This window comes from Oculina patagonica, chromosome 13 (genome assembly GCF_052425735.1).
Source record: "Oculina patagonica isolate OP01 chromosome 13, crgOcupat, whole genome shotgun sequence".
Taxonomy (NCBI): domain Eukaryota; kingdom Metazoa; phylum Cnidaria; class Anthozoa; order Scleractinia; family Oculinidae; genus Oculina; species Oculina patagonica.
The window spans coordinates 9420099-9436687 of NC_135770.1; the positions used below are offsets into that span (position 1 = coordinate 9420099).

General features: G+C 37.9%; 1 protein-coding gene across 1 annotated transcript; it reads left to right on the forward strand.

The window, feature by feature from the left end:
* Positions 1-3940: 3940 nt before the first annotated feature.
* LOC144636715 (uncharacterized protein C19orf47-like) lies at positions 3941-15654 on the forward strand. The gene is made up of 9 exons (XM_078495906.1): positions 3941-4006; positions 4088-4145; positions 9465-9525; positions 11104-11184; positions 11409-11520; positions 12337-12517; positions 13266-13435; positions 14023-14174; positions 14954-15654. Exons 1-9 carry the CDS (start codon positions 3982-3984, stop codon positions 15236-15238), a joined length of 1125 nt encoding a protein of 374 aa, XP_078352032.1. The 5' UTR covers positions 3941-3981; the 3' UTR covers positions 15239-15654.
* The last annotated feature ends 935 nt before the right edge of the window (positions 15655-16589 follow it).

Below are 16589 nucleotides of genomic sequence, written 5' to 3' on the forward strand. Positions count from 1 at the left end.
ATTCGAATTACATCTAAAGATATGTAAGGGCAAGTAATAGGATCAACTAATTGACAATTGTTGCGATTGTCGATTCATTTCTTAGTGCAAAAGCTTCATGAATGAAGTAACCTAATTTTTTACAGAGAAAGGCATCTATATTATTAAAGAGAAATATAATTTTTTGATTGGCATCTAAAGAACTAAAATCAGAATAATTACTAACAATGTAGTCTATTAGAGATTTTCTAATTGTATCATATCTACTACAATTAAGTACAAAATGATCTTCGTTTTCAATTTCATTTGAGCTGCAGTTTTGACAGATTCTCAGATGCTCAGGAAGTTTAGGATAAGAATGTCTACCAGTTTCAATTCGTAGGTTATGGTTGCCTACTCTAAGTTTTGCTACTGCCCGTCGATGTTTAAGATTTGTAATTAGTTCTAGTGAGTTAGAGGGAGTAACATCTGTTTTGAAAGTAGAGTAAAATTTCAGTTTTTTGTTACATCTAATCAATTCATGTTGATGCATTTCTAAACCAGTTTTAAAGTTTTCGATTATTTTGGATTGACACTGTTTAGTTTATAATCTATCTCCTTTTGTATCAATCATAGTTTGTAGATCAGTAGAGAAATCGGTACCATATTGTTTAAGTATATCATAGATGGAGAGCATAAAGCATTTTTTTCCAGAGTCTGCCAGTTGAGTTGAAATTTGAAGGCATTGTCTGGCAACGCTTGAAGTCGGAAGGTTTAGTAAGTGAAGCCAAAACTTGAGTGTATTAGAGAAAATAGTTAGTTTGAGAGGGAGTCTTCTGGTTTCATTTCTTGCTGCGACATTCGATGCTCTTCTATTAAGGCAAAGATAAGATTTGTAAAATTGCGAGTGAAAGTGTTCGATAGGATCTTTCTCCCATTTGTTAAGATTGAGGCTATCATATGCCCCCCATATTTCTGAACCATATAAAAGAACGGGTAGAAAGACAGCTTTAAATAAGAAATTACATTTGGATATAGAGAGTTTGTTGAATTCAATATACCTTTTAAATGCAAATACTGAACGTCTAGATTTTTCGACTAAACTCTTTTTTGAGGAGGTGAAACTCCCATTCGAGCTAAATATTGTTCCCAGGTAGGTGTAATCTGCTCACATATGTCCAGCACTGGCCATGAAATCCCGGGTTTCCAAACTTCATTCTAGTTCCGCACTTCTTAATGTATAGAAGTAAGAAATACTCTGACAAACTAGGGATTATAACGACCCTTTCCCCAGTCATTCTACTCTTGTCATTCTTTACTTAGTTCTACACTTCTCAAGTGTGGAAGTGTAGAATACTCTGACAAACTAGGGATTATAACGACCCTTTCCCCAGTCATTCTACTCTTGTCATTCTTTACTTAGTTCTACACTTCTCAATTGGGGACGTGTAGAATACTCTGACAAACTAGGGATTATAACGACCCTTCCCCCTGTCATTCCACTCTTGTCATTCTTTACTTTGTTCCACACTTCTCAAGTGTCGAAGTGTAGAATACTCTGACAAACTAGGGATTATAAAGACCTTTTCACCAGTCATTCTACCCCTGTCATTCTTTACTTAGTTCCACACTTCTCAAGTGTCGAAGTGTAGAATACTCTGACAAACTAGGGATTATAAAGACCTTTTCACCAGTCATTCTACCCCTGTCATTCTTTACTTAGTTCTACACTTCTCAAGTGTCGAAGTGTAGAATACTCTGACAAACTAGGGATTATAACGACCCTTTCGCCAGTCATTCTACTCTTGTCATTCTTTACTTAGTTCTACACTTCTCAATTGGAAGAAATTCGCAACGTAACGATCTCTTGGCGTATTCGTCCACGACCCTAAAATAGTTCGTTCAAACGAATTCCAACAGCGAGTAAATAAGAATAAATAGATGAATTAAAAAAACTAAAACACTAAGTTTAGCTGGGAGTTTAAATAAAAACATTAAGTCATTAACAGCTCATGAATTAATCGGAGGCGAAGCGGCCGCAGTTTTTCGTATTATTATCTAACCGCGTAGTACATGTGTAAGCATATAATTACAGATTTTCACAAAAAACATGGACTTAGTGTATTCAGTAAAGTCAAAGTTTGTTACCTCATATTTGAAGTCGGAGAATGCTTGTCAATTCACAGCAATTCAGGCGAAGCGGCCGCAGTTTTTCGTATTATTATCCAACCGCGTAGTACATGTGTAAGCTATAAATTATAACTTACTCCAGCACCACCGACCTTTGAATTATCTGCGAAGGTCTATTTCAGCTTTTTCCATCCGTGTAGCTATTGACACTTCTTTTTTCCTTCACTTCAGTTAATTGCGTTTAGCTCAATTAATTTCCTAGAGCTGGTCAGCCGCCGAAACGGTAGAAACTCGCTCGCTCTCCACCTGTGCCATTTTTTCGGATCTCCCCGTAAGCCCTTATCGTTTGCCATAACTTCCATGATGTGTAAAGCCTTTAGACGGGGTAGACCGAGAAATATTTACGAAGACATTTCTTTTTCCTGCTCGGTTTCTCCTTGTGCTTCGTTCAGCTTTATACAAACTGACCGTGTTGTTCACTTTGTCCTTCATGTAAATCTAAATGGACTGACCATGGAAAACTACTTGCGCCCGCGGACCAAAAGCAATGCTATCACTTGGTCAGCGGTAAACTTCAAAAAAACACGCGACCTTGACTAGTTCTAAACCTGAGCCCGCGATATGGTCACTGTGATACTGGTCAGCGGATACGTTGTTTTGACAGCTGTCAATTGACCATAAAATGGATGTCCAATATCAAAGATCTTAGTCGATTACCTCACTCATTTCTGGTTAACGAAGGAGGCAGAAGATTGTCTCCCCTCCCCCCTCTGCTTGGGTTGCCTTGGGACTCCCCTCCCCCTCCCCGAGAGTCTGTACGCGCGGCGGGCGTACGCACCAAATTTTTTCGGCCTCCTGGGTTTACATCAATTCTCTCGTACCCGCATTACCCATGGTGCTCCGCTCCGCGCGCTGGCGCGCGCTGAGGAGCTCCGCTAAAAAGTTGTGTCAGAAGTCATGACCGGAAATAAGCAGATATGTTTCAAAATAGAACAGTTTTAGACCATGCATTTTGAACCACTGAAGCTATAATTAAAGATGATATTTTTAGTGGCGTGATAATCAGGATCATGATATAATTTGACCAGGGTAAACTTCCAAAAAAAATTTTTTTTGCTTCACAGGAATCATTATGAAGTTCTGTGGAATTAGTTACAGTTCCATTTAATCGCTCTTGTTTCAAAAATTAAATAAAATTTAGTTAATTTGTTCGTGTAAGTTTGAGGGTTATGGGGTGGGCAATTTGTCTTTTCTATCAGGTCTTCCCTAAGTGCGTTTTGATTAGAAGGGGGAGGGGGAGGCGGAGGTAGATGTTGTGCTTGGTGAAGGGGGGAGAGGTACAGTCATCTGAGGGGATTACGGTACTTTGTACTCTATGTGATTCTTTTGTGCGAAATTATGCTACACTTTTTATAACCTTTTATACCAAGTATTTGAAATAATTAATTATAAAATATTAAACCTTAATAAAAAAATTCTTATAAAATCTAACAATAATAAAGGTGTGTCGAAGTTTATTCTCACTAAACGAGAAAAAAATACGTCAAGTAAAGTTATACATGTAAACAATCAAATTTTGCCGAAATCACTTAAACTACGAAACGTACTGACCCGTGAAGTGACGAAACAGCAATAAAAACAGCAAAAAAAAAAATATGTTCAAATGTTTGGTATTTTTGATCATCAAATGATATTTATTACTCCAATTCACAAAATTTGCAAATGCACAATACTGCCGCCGTTTAGCCTGCATGCAGGCTAACCGCTGTTGGGCTGCCTGTGGATCAGTTATTTTGACTAGTACACGTATGTGTAGCATATACGAAGTATAAATCGAATATATTTCCCGTCATTCTTGGTGATTCCCCTCGACTGTCGTCGCGTCGCGATCGAATGCTTGTGAAAATGAGTTTACAAGGTAGGTAAATCTTTGCACTCCGTTATCTATAGATCGTTTTTCTTCCAGAGCTTATATTTAAACGTTTACTGTCTATTCTAGTGTCAAAGTGGAAGGATTTTTTCGCGAAGGCTGGCATACCGAGTGGACCCGCGAACAAGTAAGCTAAAAGCTTAACATTTGAAGTTATTTTAATTCTCATATCACTGACACTTGTGGTAATATTTAAAGGTTTTGAACCTCCGATTTGTAGTTTAATGTTAACGAAAAGAGTTTTCATTGCACAGGGAACAATATTCGGTGTATTTTCAGTGAAGAGATCGCGTTTTAAGTTGTGAGTCGACTTGCATTGTCTTATCCAAAGTTGTAAACAATGTTCTCAGTTGTGATTGTTCACTTTGTTGTTAATAATGATTAATTTAAGAAGGATAAGCAAGGTTTTCCTTGTAATTTGAGTTTATTATGGTGTAATCAGTTGGCACACAAGCATCCGTTTGCAGATCATAGATTTCATTTTGCGTTTAAAGATTCAAAATCACTCGAGAATATTGTTTGCTACAAATATGTGTTAATTAAGTCCAACCTTGTACCAATCACCTGAGAGCCTCAAAACCAAATACTACATAAAACTAAGTTTGTGATCACTGCTTGGTATCCTGCCAGAACTAATCAAACTTCTAGCATATCTCCTTGGATAAGCAGCTTCCAACATTAATAATATTATGGTCCACATAGCTTTACTCTCTCTATATTTAACAATTATTCACCAAAGTGGAGGTGAATAGTGGTCGAGGTATTCGTGGTCGATATTTACCGAGCCGTACCGAACCACAAAGCGGCGAGGTAAACATCAACCATTTAATTTCATCCACTAAGGTGAATAATTGTTAATATATATGTTGTGGTTTAAATTTTTCTTTGGCATAAAATTTTTCAAACCAGCTTGATTTTTAGTTTTTGTTGTCTAATATATTGAGTATCATAACCCGAAACAAAGGAAAATAACAATCAAACTGGTTTGAAAAATTTTCAACCAAGGAAAAATTTAAACCATAAAATATACCTGACAAGTTGAATAACTAGCAGACCAGAACATCACTTTCCGATAAACAAAATGACCGCAGGCAATTTGTTTCTCTTTAGTTGCTCAGAGCTGAATAGTACTTTGCTAATCACCTTGGAGCTAACCAATCAGTGTGCACGAAAAACACTTTTCCCTTGTGTGGTATATAGTAGATAATAATTATTTACTATATACCTCATCACATTATTTTTATATGGAGTGAAATGAAAATGTCCAAAACAAGGGATATTAAAAGCAAATCATTTGAAAGTTTTCAAACTAAAGAGAATTTCCAAAATTTTTTACCTTCAGATTTTGAAGATAAGAGCGAAATGTACATCTGTTTATTAGAAAATTCTTATACTCTTCATCCCCATTAGACTAGTGTACATGTTTGACTTCCCAATATAAAATCAGACTTTGGCTTGTTCTAATCTGCAATGGGGTGACCATATTATTTTGATAAATTGTGACCCTATTTGGGAAAACCGGGCTTAACGAAAATAGCAAACAGTGCCGGTTCGAAATTTATCATGTAGCGTTCTGCAAAATTACAGGAATACTCTGTGTATTTGATCAGGTTATGCTCCAAATAATTTTAAACCGTAAATTAATGATGCAAGCGAGTTCATAGAGAATTTTGAAAACTGGTAGCATAGACCTGCCAACTCCCATGCATTATGCGTGAGTCTCACGCCTGCAGATCCAAAATATCGATCTCACGCATACAGCCCAGTTTCTCACGCTTGACTGAAAAAATTAGATTTCTTACTCTTAAAACCCATTAAATGTACATTCAATTCAATTTTGCTGAAACATAACTCATAAAATGAGCATTGTTATTCGTGTTTGCAATTTCACAGACTTCGGCAACGTTTGAAGATCGTCAAAACATCTTCGGAAATATCCGGAAATTGTCGGAACATCTTCGGAACTCTTCGGAAATCTCCGAAAATAGTCGGAACAACTTCGGAAACGTTCGGAAATAGTCGGAACATCTTCGGAAAATGTGGAGAAGGTTATCTCACGCCTTTGACTTAGAAAAAGTTGGCAGGTATAGTAGCAACAGTCCCGTGAATGATTCTAAATGCTTGGTGATTTCGTGAATGCTTTTGTCAATGTTTTCAAACATTTCAAAACATATTGACAATATTTTTGAAATGATTTAAGAATGGTTTTGCAACGCATTTCACAACATTTCAAAACGCAGTGAAAATGTTCTTATAAATGAATTTTGAAAATGAATTTACAACGAAAAACGGTTAAGAGCAAGTTTGTAGAAGAATCGAACAAAAATTGTTTTTTGCGGCAATTCTTAAAATACAGGGATTTCGCTCATCTTCTGCATGAAGGTAGTCCTTATTAAAACTAAAAACGGTATGTTGTTTTTTTCTTCAAATAGTGTTATTTTTCTGAGAAAAACGAAATTTTCGATTTGACATCTAGACTCGTCTAGACTCGATTGAGAGGGTACAAATTGGGTTGAAAATTGACCATTTTCAATCGATTCGTATGTCAAAACCATCACGCGCAGAAAAAAATAAATACAACCGGTCTATTGCATGACTCTTCCTTGTCCAAATAAGCATAGTTTCAAAAGTTTTGGTTCAATCTAATTATTTTACGGTAAACAAAACCAGACTATTCTCACGCGAAATGAAAGTCGGTCGGTCAAAAGAATCGTCATTTTCACTATGTGCCTTATCTCAGAATTCCTTGAGATAAATATATTTCAACTGTAGAAGGATGATACTTTCAAAATATTTAAAGTTTTGTCTGGGTAAATGATTAAGCACTTGTCAAAAAATTATTCAAAATCGTACAAAAACGACACAAATCACGCAAGCTTTCGAATGCGTGACCAAAAGTATTACCACCGTATTTGTTCTTTAAATCAATTTAGTCGCAACACTAGCAATACCAAGGCATAAATCATAATAAATATGTTCACCTTTGCTTGATTATGATATCCTGTCCCATGCAATACGTTTTTTCCTGTCATTTCTTCAATGGCTGCCCGTTCAGTTCGCATGCCGCTTGTCGAATCCGTCTGCGACTGGTGAATTTGAAGCAACCACCGATACGAGTTTAACCAAATATGTATCGTCATGATTAACAAGCCCTTTTTGTGTTACTTGATTAAGCCATATTTCAGGTTATAGCCGGCAAAGCGTTTTCGATAAGCCACTTTGCAGTGCCTGTTGGCCCCGTTATTATTCCAAGTGAAGTATAAATTTGCATACTTTCGAGACAAGCGTGACAGTTTTTTATACTTAGGGGGTGGGGTGAGGAAGGGTCTTAAATTTTTAGATGAATCAAATGTTTGAAAACGTTTGGGGATGAATTGTCAAAAACTAATACCGTATTTTACATTGGGATGTAAAAGAATTTCACAACGTCAAACCTGACCCCACGGGAACAAGGATACCAGTTTTATGGAATATGACATTTGATATTTCTCTTCCTACATCTCTATCTCCTTTTACAGAAGTCTTCCCTTTACTGTGATAAGCAATCTCGTGAGGAACTTTGCATGTACTGAACTTTTTCGCCATCCAATTCCAAGCTCGGATCGATGAAAGGGACAGATAGTAAAATCGCGTCGATCATACGAGCAAGGACTGCCAACTATCGTTTTAAAAGAACAAGAAACTTCTATGAGACACCAAGTGCAGCGAGAACATGTGGAGTTTCCAACAGTTCACCAGACAACTGAAGGAAAAAGCACTTTACGGGGACTGTGTTGTGCCGGTTGCTCCACAAATGGTTCGTGAGAAAAAAGAAATCATTCAAACATCTATAATCGAGTTTAGTAAATTAAATTAGTCTCGTCTCCTAAAAGTAAACAACGTGAATTCTCGCACACACAAGGTCAATTATTTTACTTTGTTGTTTTGGAGAATAACGAAGTACATAACTGAATTATATGGTTTTTATAGAAGGAGCAACCAGCAATTAGTAGATTATAGACTACCACCAAGCCGGAAACGAGAAGCAAACGACTTTTAGAAAGTCTAACTTTAATAGATTACAACACTTTTTCCTGACAGCGGCTTTTTGTCAATACTTTTGCAGTTTTTCTCTCTTTGATTTTGAGCGTAAGCAGAACTTATAAGTAAAGTAAATCACGTAGCAAATACGAGTTTGTGACAATTCATCCCCAAACGTTTTCAAACATTTGATTCATCTAAAAATTTAAGACCCTTCCTCACCCCACCCCCTAAGTATAAAAAACTGTCACGCTTGTCTCGAAAGTATGCAAATTTATACTTCACTTGGAATAATAACGGGGCCAACAGGCACTGCAAAGTGGCTTATCGAAAACGCTTTGCCGGCTATAACCTGAAATATGGCTTAATCAAGTAACACAAAAAGGGCTTGTTAATCATGACGATACATATTTGGTTAAACTCGTATCGGTGGTTGCTTCAAATTCACCAGTCGCAGACGGATTCGACAAGCGGCATGAGAACTGAACGGGAAGCCATTGAAGAAATGACAGGAAAAAACGTATTGCATGGGACAGGATATCATAATCAAGCAAAGGTGAACATATTTATTATGATTTATGCCTTGGTATTGCTAGTGTTGCGACTAAATTGATTTAAAAAACAAATACGGTGGTAATACTTTTGGTCACGCATTCGAAAGCTTGCGTGATTTGTGTCGTTTTTGTACGATTTTGAATAATTTTTTGACAAGTGCTTAATCATTTACCCAGACAAAACTTTAAATATTTTGAAAGTATCATCCTTCTACAGTTGGAATATATTTATCTCAAGGAATTCTGAGATAAGGCACATAGTGAAAATGACGATTCTTTTGACCGACCGACTTTCATTTCGCGTGAGAATAGTCTGGTTTTGTTTACCGTAAAATAATTAGATTAAACCAAAACTCTTGAGACTATGCTTATTTGGACAAGGAAGAGTCATGCAATAGACCGGTTGTATTTATTTTTTTCTGCGCGTGATGGTTTTGACATACGAATCGATTGAAAATGGTCAATTTTCAACCCAATTTGTACTTTCTCAATCGAGTCTAGACGAGTCTAGATGTCAAATCAAAAAATTTCGTTTTTCTCAGAAAAATAAAAATATTTGAAGAAAAAAACAACATAACGTTTTTAGTTTTAATAAGGACTACCTTCATGCAAAGGATAAGCGAACAATTTTTCATAGCATTACCGGACGTTGTCGGATTCTTCTACAAATCTCCTCTTAAATACTATTTTTGTCAAGCCTTCTTTTCCCAAATAGGGTCACAATATTGCATTTACTTCTTTTACTACACCATAACAATACCAAACAGAAGCTCTCTTCTCCCCAAACAGTTAATCCCCAGTGTTACTGTCCATAGACACATCATGAGGCGATATTTATTATCTTACTGAATTTTTTACAATTTCTTCCTCAGCTATGCAGTTATATTTTATGACAATAGAATACAGGAGGACATGTTGCCTGATTTAACAAAGGTTTGCTGGAACTGTAATCTAGATAATTAGGCCATTTCCGAGTTACTCTTTTCCTCTATTTCAAAACAAGTCTACGTGCGAAACCATTCATATGAAAATGAGTTTTACCTACAGGTCCATTTTCATGCAAATCGAACTCATTTTCATTTGAATAGTTTCGCACATAGACTCGTTTTGAAACAGAGGCAAAGGGTAATTTGGAAATGGCCTATTAAACAAAATTGTCTAAAATGTCAGTCATCTTCTGTACTGAGCCTAACTCCCTGAAGATGGCAACAACTGACATTTCAGCCTATCAAAATTGTATTTGCTTTCACAAACTGAAGGATGCCCTCCCATTCACCAATTTTTTTTGGCCACTTATTCTACTTGTTACTATCTACTTTTCCACTCCATCACTGTGCTATCATATGGTATTTTTTAAGGGCTGTTGAATGGTTAGGTGGTGAGGGAGGGTGAAATATTAGTGAAAGGCTGTTGTTGTCATCAATAACTTTAAACTCATCGCCAATAGATGAGCTTGGGGAAAGTGTCTATGATAGGGTGGTGGTTCCACGGCGAAAAAACAAGCTTAAGCAGGGCATGCAGGTATCCATGGCAACTCTGAGAGTGGCAACCACCCACCAGACACCGTCACACTGACCAGTCAGCAGAAAAACTAACCAACCCTATAATTACCAAATCCACCAAATGGAATGAGGGAGGGTAAGGGAGAAAACAGCAACTCACATGCACAATTCAGAGCTAGAAACAAATTGCACAACCACACGCAGCTGGAACACACGATATGTGTGAATCGGGAAAACACTGTATGTGACATCATGGTGCATGGTCCACTGATTGCAGCTGACCAACATTGGCTCAACTTTAACTTAGCCTAAATTACAGTCAGCCACATATAAAGTAACTCATCTCTAATAGAGTGAGCTTGGGGAACTACTTGGTGCCTATGATAGTGGGTGGTGATTCCACGATGAAAAACGAGCTCAAGAAGGGCATGTAGGTATCCATGGCAACTCTGAGAGCAGCAACCACCCAAAGCCTTGCCCTTAAGGGTGCTTGGAAGGGCAAAGGGTCCACGAACAGAGGTGACATCTGATAGGACCTGTGCTACCTCCAAGCTGGTTGGCCATGAATGCTCAGCCATTTAATTTCCATGCCACCTGCTTCTGTTAGGAGCAACAATTCTGGTTTGTCCACTGATTCAGCTGAACCTTTTCTAACAAGTTTTTTTTATACTATTGGTTAATAAGTAGAAAATGTCTGGTAAAACGCCTCCCCTCCTTTGATATCTCATAACCCCCCCCCCACGATCCTTACTAACCCTCCCCTACTATCTGCTATTATCCCCCTCCCCTAAGTACTATCATCTATTTTTTTTTTCTTTTTACTAACCTGCGCTGGATTTGAGCTCTCAACCTTTTGATTTGCTCTCTAACCCTTTATCCACTTTGCCACATTGGAAACCTTGTGTTAACCCTATTATTTACCTAGTATAAAAACTAACTGCAACATATATTTAATTGATGGCAGATATTAGATTCACAGAAAAGTATAACTATTTATATTTTATTTCAGGAGATATTGCGAGATATGGGCATAACTATTATGGGGGACATCATTGCGATTTTGAGGCACGCCAGAGAAGTTCATGCTCAGGTATCAATATTGTTTCACTTAACCTAATGATTTTTTTTTTAATTCTTGGTTCACTGTAGGTGCAGCTTCATATAGGGCTTAAATTTCAAAGGCTGTCCACTCCATTAAAGATTAAGACCCATTGCTTTTAAAAATTGCACATTATTGAGTGTAAAAGCTTTTATGTAGCACTTTATACTGGGAACATGAAGATGTACTATTAAATATGTATTTTACATTTGTAGAGTGAAAGAGAGAAATCAGCAAAAGACATGGCTGTCACCGATAATTCTGTTTCATCAGCATCTTCCTCTCCTGGCAATCAAACTCCTGTTGGTGCAAAACGTAAATCAACAGGTAGGAGCAACATGTACATGTAGGAATGTAACCTTTGTTTCTAATGAGGTGTTTATAAAATTTAATCACATCATTTCTCTCCCATAGGAAGATCTCAAACTATGTGAGCCATTTTCTCTAACATTTAAGTGAGAGGAGTTTTGTGCAGCATGCATAGAAAGTCCTGTTTGATAGTCTTGCAGTGGTAGATTTCTTCTGACAAAGCCTTAATAAACTTTGATCACAAATGCTCCCAGAATGCTGTAAGCAACATCTCCACGAACTTGAACTTTTCATTTGGGTTGTGCACATGGGATTGGGGTGGGGGGGGGGGGGGGGGCTTACACTCTCACCACAACATCCTCAGTCCCCTGTTTCTGAATTTGCTGGACCCGCTTGTGCCAGGGGCTAGTGGATTTTCCTGTCAGGCTTTATCTATCAAGTAAGGCAGATGAAACTAAAATTAGAAAACTCAATCTATCGGACTACGTGGACAACAATAGTAACTGTTGCAAACTCTGTTGCGCTTAAGACATTGTAAATATTAGTTTTTAGTTTTTAGTTAAGTGTTTTAAATATTTTTAGCTTAGCATTATTAATAGTATTTTAGGTATTTCAATTGTGTCCCCAATTAGTCCATAAGGGCTAAACACACAGACACGGTAATAAAGTTTTTATTATTATTATTATTATGAAGAAAGGTCACTGAGAAAGACTTTATGGCCGTGACACAATGGTCTAACTTGCCCAAAGGGAAAGCTGGAAAAACTACCGGTACTTTCTTTGCACCTTGTCTATCATAGTTGAAGACATTAAATTATTTTTTGTGGGTTGTAGCTGCGAGTCGCATGGTTGATCACTGGATCAGCAACCAGAGGGCACAGAGCGGGACAAGCAGCCCTGTACGTGAGCCTGAATCAGTATCACCATCGCCAGCCAAGAAAAATCTTAAAATTCAAACAGTAGTATCAGAAGACAAGCCACGAACAACAAGCAGCCAGAAAACTTTATCTGAAAGGTGTGTTTCTCTTTATTTTACAAAAAAGAAGGTAAAGTACACTGTACATGGTATTGTATTCCTGCCAGTAATGAATTAACAAGGAGTTTATTATTTATTGTATAAGCTTTCCTGAACATTTTTGCCTCGCTGTTGCTTGCCTTTTGCCAGTTGGCTGCACTTTACATTTTATGTTGCCTACTACTACCATAAATATTATTACAGGTTACATTGTCGAGCAAAGCCCTCCATAATGCTTAACACACTTTTTACACAATATTCTTTGGGGGAATGTTGCTATAACAAATCTTTTCCCTATAGCTGATCAAATTGTTATCATTTATAAAAGAGAAATTTAAAATTTATTATTGTAAGGTTCGTACAGGTCACAGAAAAAAACTTGGAAAGTCATGGAATTTTAGAATTTTATTTTCCAGGCCTAGACAGTCATGGAATTTGATTATAAGTCATAGAAAGTCCTGGAAAACGGTATTGATTGTACAAAATAAATTAGGCAGGTTACGTTTTGTGCAGAAAATGGTAAAAACTTACCTGACATCAAGATAGTTTTTTTTAATTCCCAAGAAAATTGTTCAAATTTAACTAATTTAGGTCATGGAAAACATTGAAAAGTCATGGAATGTCATGGAATTTCAAAAGCTCAAAAGAGGCTAGTATAATCACTGCATTGGGTTAAAAAAACAAACAAGCCTTCGAGCGCAAAATGGCAGTATTTTTTAAAATCACGAATGAAACCTTTTTATTTCAGGTTTGGCGGTAAAGGTGTAAAGGTTAATGTCTCCAGCAAACCAAAGTTGGTGGTTACTTCGCCAAAAGTGGAAGATGAGCACACATTAAAGGTCAAACTGCCACAGGGATCAACAGAACGGAGCAAGAAGCTAATTGCGAAGCAAAAACAGGCTGCTGCTACCGCGGCTGGTAGGTTTGAACATTTGTTTTAAAACAAAAATACACATTATTATTTGAAGAAGAATGAAACGAATTGCGAAATGCTATTTTGAAAAACAGGCTAAACATACTTGTTTGTAATGAAGCTATAGTTTTATCTTTTGAATCCATACTCACGGCATAGGTTAACCCATGAATACCATTATTTTTGAACATCCAAGAGAAGATATAACCTTAATTTGCGGATAGAAATCAAGCTACGGCTATAAATATCGGTTTTTTAAGACACGCGGAAACAACTTGAAAAACTAAGTCATAATTTTTCAAAATGCAATCCATTCCCATCCGAGCCATCTGCAGCCAAAGACGCTGTTAACAGTTTCAGTGCTCTAACATAGGAGTTTTTAATAAAAAAAATTGACCATTTTTAGGTTTCCTTCGACACAAATATAAATTTTGCCTGTTCAAAAATCTGGTAAAATCCGTGACAAAACCCCTTTAGCCTTTACAGCGAGTATTTCGTTTAATACTGAGAAATGCGTCATTGGGTACCTGCAAATTTGTGCGTGATGAAGAAACCATTTTATCAGGTTTAATCGTTTGTATTTTCATTGCAGTGAACAAAGCCAAAGTAATAAAAAGACAGTCAGTTTTTGACCGGCTGGGTGCAGAAAGTCCTCCGTTAAAAGTGACCATTAAAGAGTCGGAAAAGAAGAGCGAGATCAAAACGCTGAAACCTCTGAAAACGAGTGTTACTGTGCAGTTGAAGGTAAGAATTGCTCAGTTCTGGGTGAAGTTTGGCATCAACGAGCTTGCTTTTTCGCGTAAATGTGGTTTCTCTTTTGAAGAGTTTTTTTTAAGAACTTTAACCGACCTCTCTATTCCCGCTCTTTTCACGATCAGTACCATTATCCAACCCTGGAATAAGAGGGGGTGCGCTCTCGAAAACAATTTTTTCCAGGCCCTACGGGCCTCTATTTGGCCTTAAAAATAAGGTGGGGCTTGGCCCCCCCTGGGCCCCTCCCCTAGATCCGCCACTGCATAAGGTCGGGAGTAGCAAGAAAAGTACAACTATCCTCTGTTTTTCGCAACGTTGTGAAACAAGTTGCTGCGTTTGATATGTAGAAAATTGCAACGCAATTTTGGGCTCATCCTCGATGTAAGAACCTGTGAAACTCACCAGTGACGTAAAACAAAGAACGACCAAGCTAACAAAGAACTTCGAAGCAATAAAGAACAGAAAAAAACTCCAAAACAAAGAAACATTTCACAGGTTCGTACACCGAGGTAAACGCCAATTTTGTTTAAAAGGGCCAAGTAAAGTGCGACTTTCGCTCTTGGGAGATTTCAAAGTGATATTTTTCAGCGGGTGCATTGCAAGTAAAGTTGCGAAAAAAATTTGGGGACGTGTGACACCCCTCAGCAACTTACTTTCTTTTAAGCCAAAAAAAAAAAATACAGTAAATTTCTATCAAATTTGCAAGCAAGGAAAAGGTAGAGTAGAAGAATGAGTTTAACACGATTTTACTTTTATTTATTTTTACACAGGATAAGACACAAGGCTCGGTGTTTAGTCGCCTCGGTGACTTACCAACGCCCCCGGTACCGCCAACAACAGTTCAAGCAGTCAATCCAAGAATTCGACTCCCTTCAAGCGACGAAGACATCCCTGGCGAGATCGACTACACAAGCCATAGTGTACTACAACCGGTTAAACGAAAAGGAGGACAAGCTAAACCGATTAAGCCAGTCAAACCTGTCAAAAGATCCGTAGGACTTACGTCAGATGGAGACGAAAAATCCGTGTTTGCGCGCCTGGGTTCAAAAGTGTAAACTTGTTGCAACCAAACTGTTGAAACTCAGTGAATTATCATAATTCCGTCTTCTTAGAAAGATGCGGGTTTTAGTTGGCGCCTGGTGCCGACACTATAAGAGATTCCTTTCGTAAGGAATTGAGTTTTCGTTTTAGCAGAGTTTTAAGGCGTTGGATCGTTTTTAAGTTCTGGGTGGTTGCACCAGGTTTCTGTCGAGAATTCTCGTCACTTTCCGCAAAGGCTAAGAAAGCTCTCTCACAAGTGAGTTTGGCAAGTTAGACTTCCTCCAGGCTTGATCCAGGCGCTCCCAAGCCCAAGCCCAAGACAAAGACATTTTTGTTGTTTTAAGGAGGGGCTCGTTGTTCTTAAAAAGTGCGAATTTTTAATGTTATCGAGTTCTAGTTTTCAGAAAGATAATAAAATAAGGAAAAGCAATTGTGGTTTTCGCTAGTGGTCATTTATCGTTTCGTGTGCGAAAAATCCCCCATATTAGAAACGCATTGTATACAGGTAATTTCAATAAATGCAACATTCAAGTAGGAAAACAAGATTGTCTGATAGTGGAACCCGTTATTGATTATACTAAGTACTCGTTTCTGCCATATCTGTAGGCTTTTTAAAGGCGGTTTGAAGGGGGATGCAGAGTTGGGGAGGGGAGATTTCAAATGATCGTTCATCAACTTTTTTAATGAAAAAAGGAACTGGAATTCTTAAACGAATTACAATAATTTAGAGAGGAAGCCTTGTCTTCCGTGGTTTTCAACAGGTCCTCTATCGAATTAGAATTTGAAAATGTGGGATTTTCAAATGGTAGGAAAACCACAGTGCCCAGTGGACCAATAACTTACTCAAAACCCACATATATATGACACCGAGTCTGGGAATCGAACCCAAGCCACATTCGTGAGAGGAGAGTGCTCTTATCCTCTCTCCTTCGCAGAGGCCTCTTATTTTTACTTCGGGTTGGGAAATGGGGAGAGGTGAAAATTAAGCGCGCTGAGCCTGGGGAGAATCGTATCGAAAGCCGCGGGTGACACTGGTAAGGGAAAAGAAAGGAGAGGTTCCAGCGTTTTCGCCTTTCCCGCCCGTCATCCACCGCTATTTTTCATTTTTCGTGTTTTCTCGCCTTTACCTCTGAAGAAGCCTCTGCAGAGGAGAGAGGCTCTCACCAGTGGGCCATCCCTGCTCCTGATTACAACTGCTTTTCAAATCAGATTCTATTTTGGGAATGGAGGGAGGGGGGAGGGGGTCTCAAAAAGGTCGAAGTAGAGACGGGAGGAGTCTTGCGGAAATTACGCTCGTACTCCAAAACCCATCGGTGACGACTCCCGCTAGCTCACTCACCGAACACTTGTTTACCTGACTGGTAT

Bases quoted from the DNA above. Each gene is read 5' to 3' on its own strand.
- LOC144636715 (XM_078495906.1), top strand. From the start codon at position 3,982: ATGCTTGTGAAAATGAGTTTACAAG. The intron at 11,185-11,408 runs GTATCAATATTG...TTACATTTGTAG, and splicing joins CCAGAGAAGTTCATGCTCAG to AGTGAAAGAGAGAAATCAGC. The intron at 14,175-14,953 runs GTAAGAATTGCT...ATTTTTACACAG, and splicing joins GTGTTACTGTGCAGTTGAAG to GATAAGACACAAGGCTCGGT.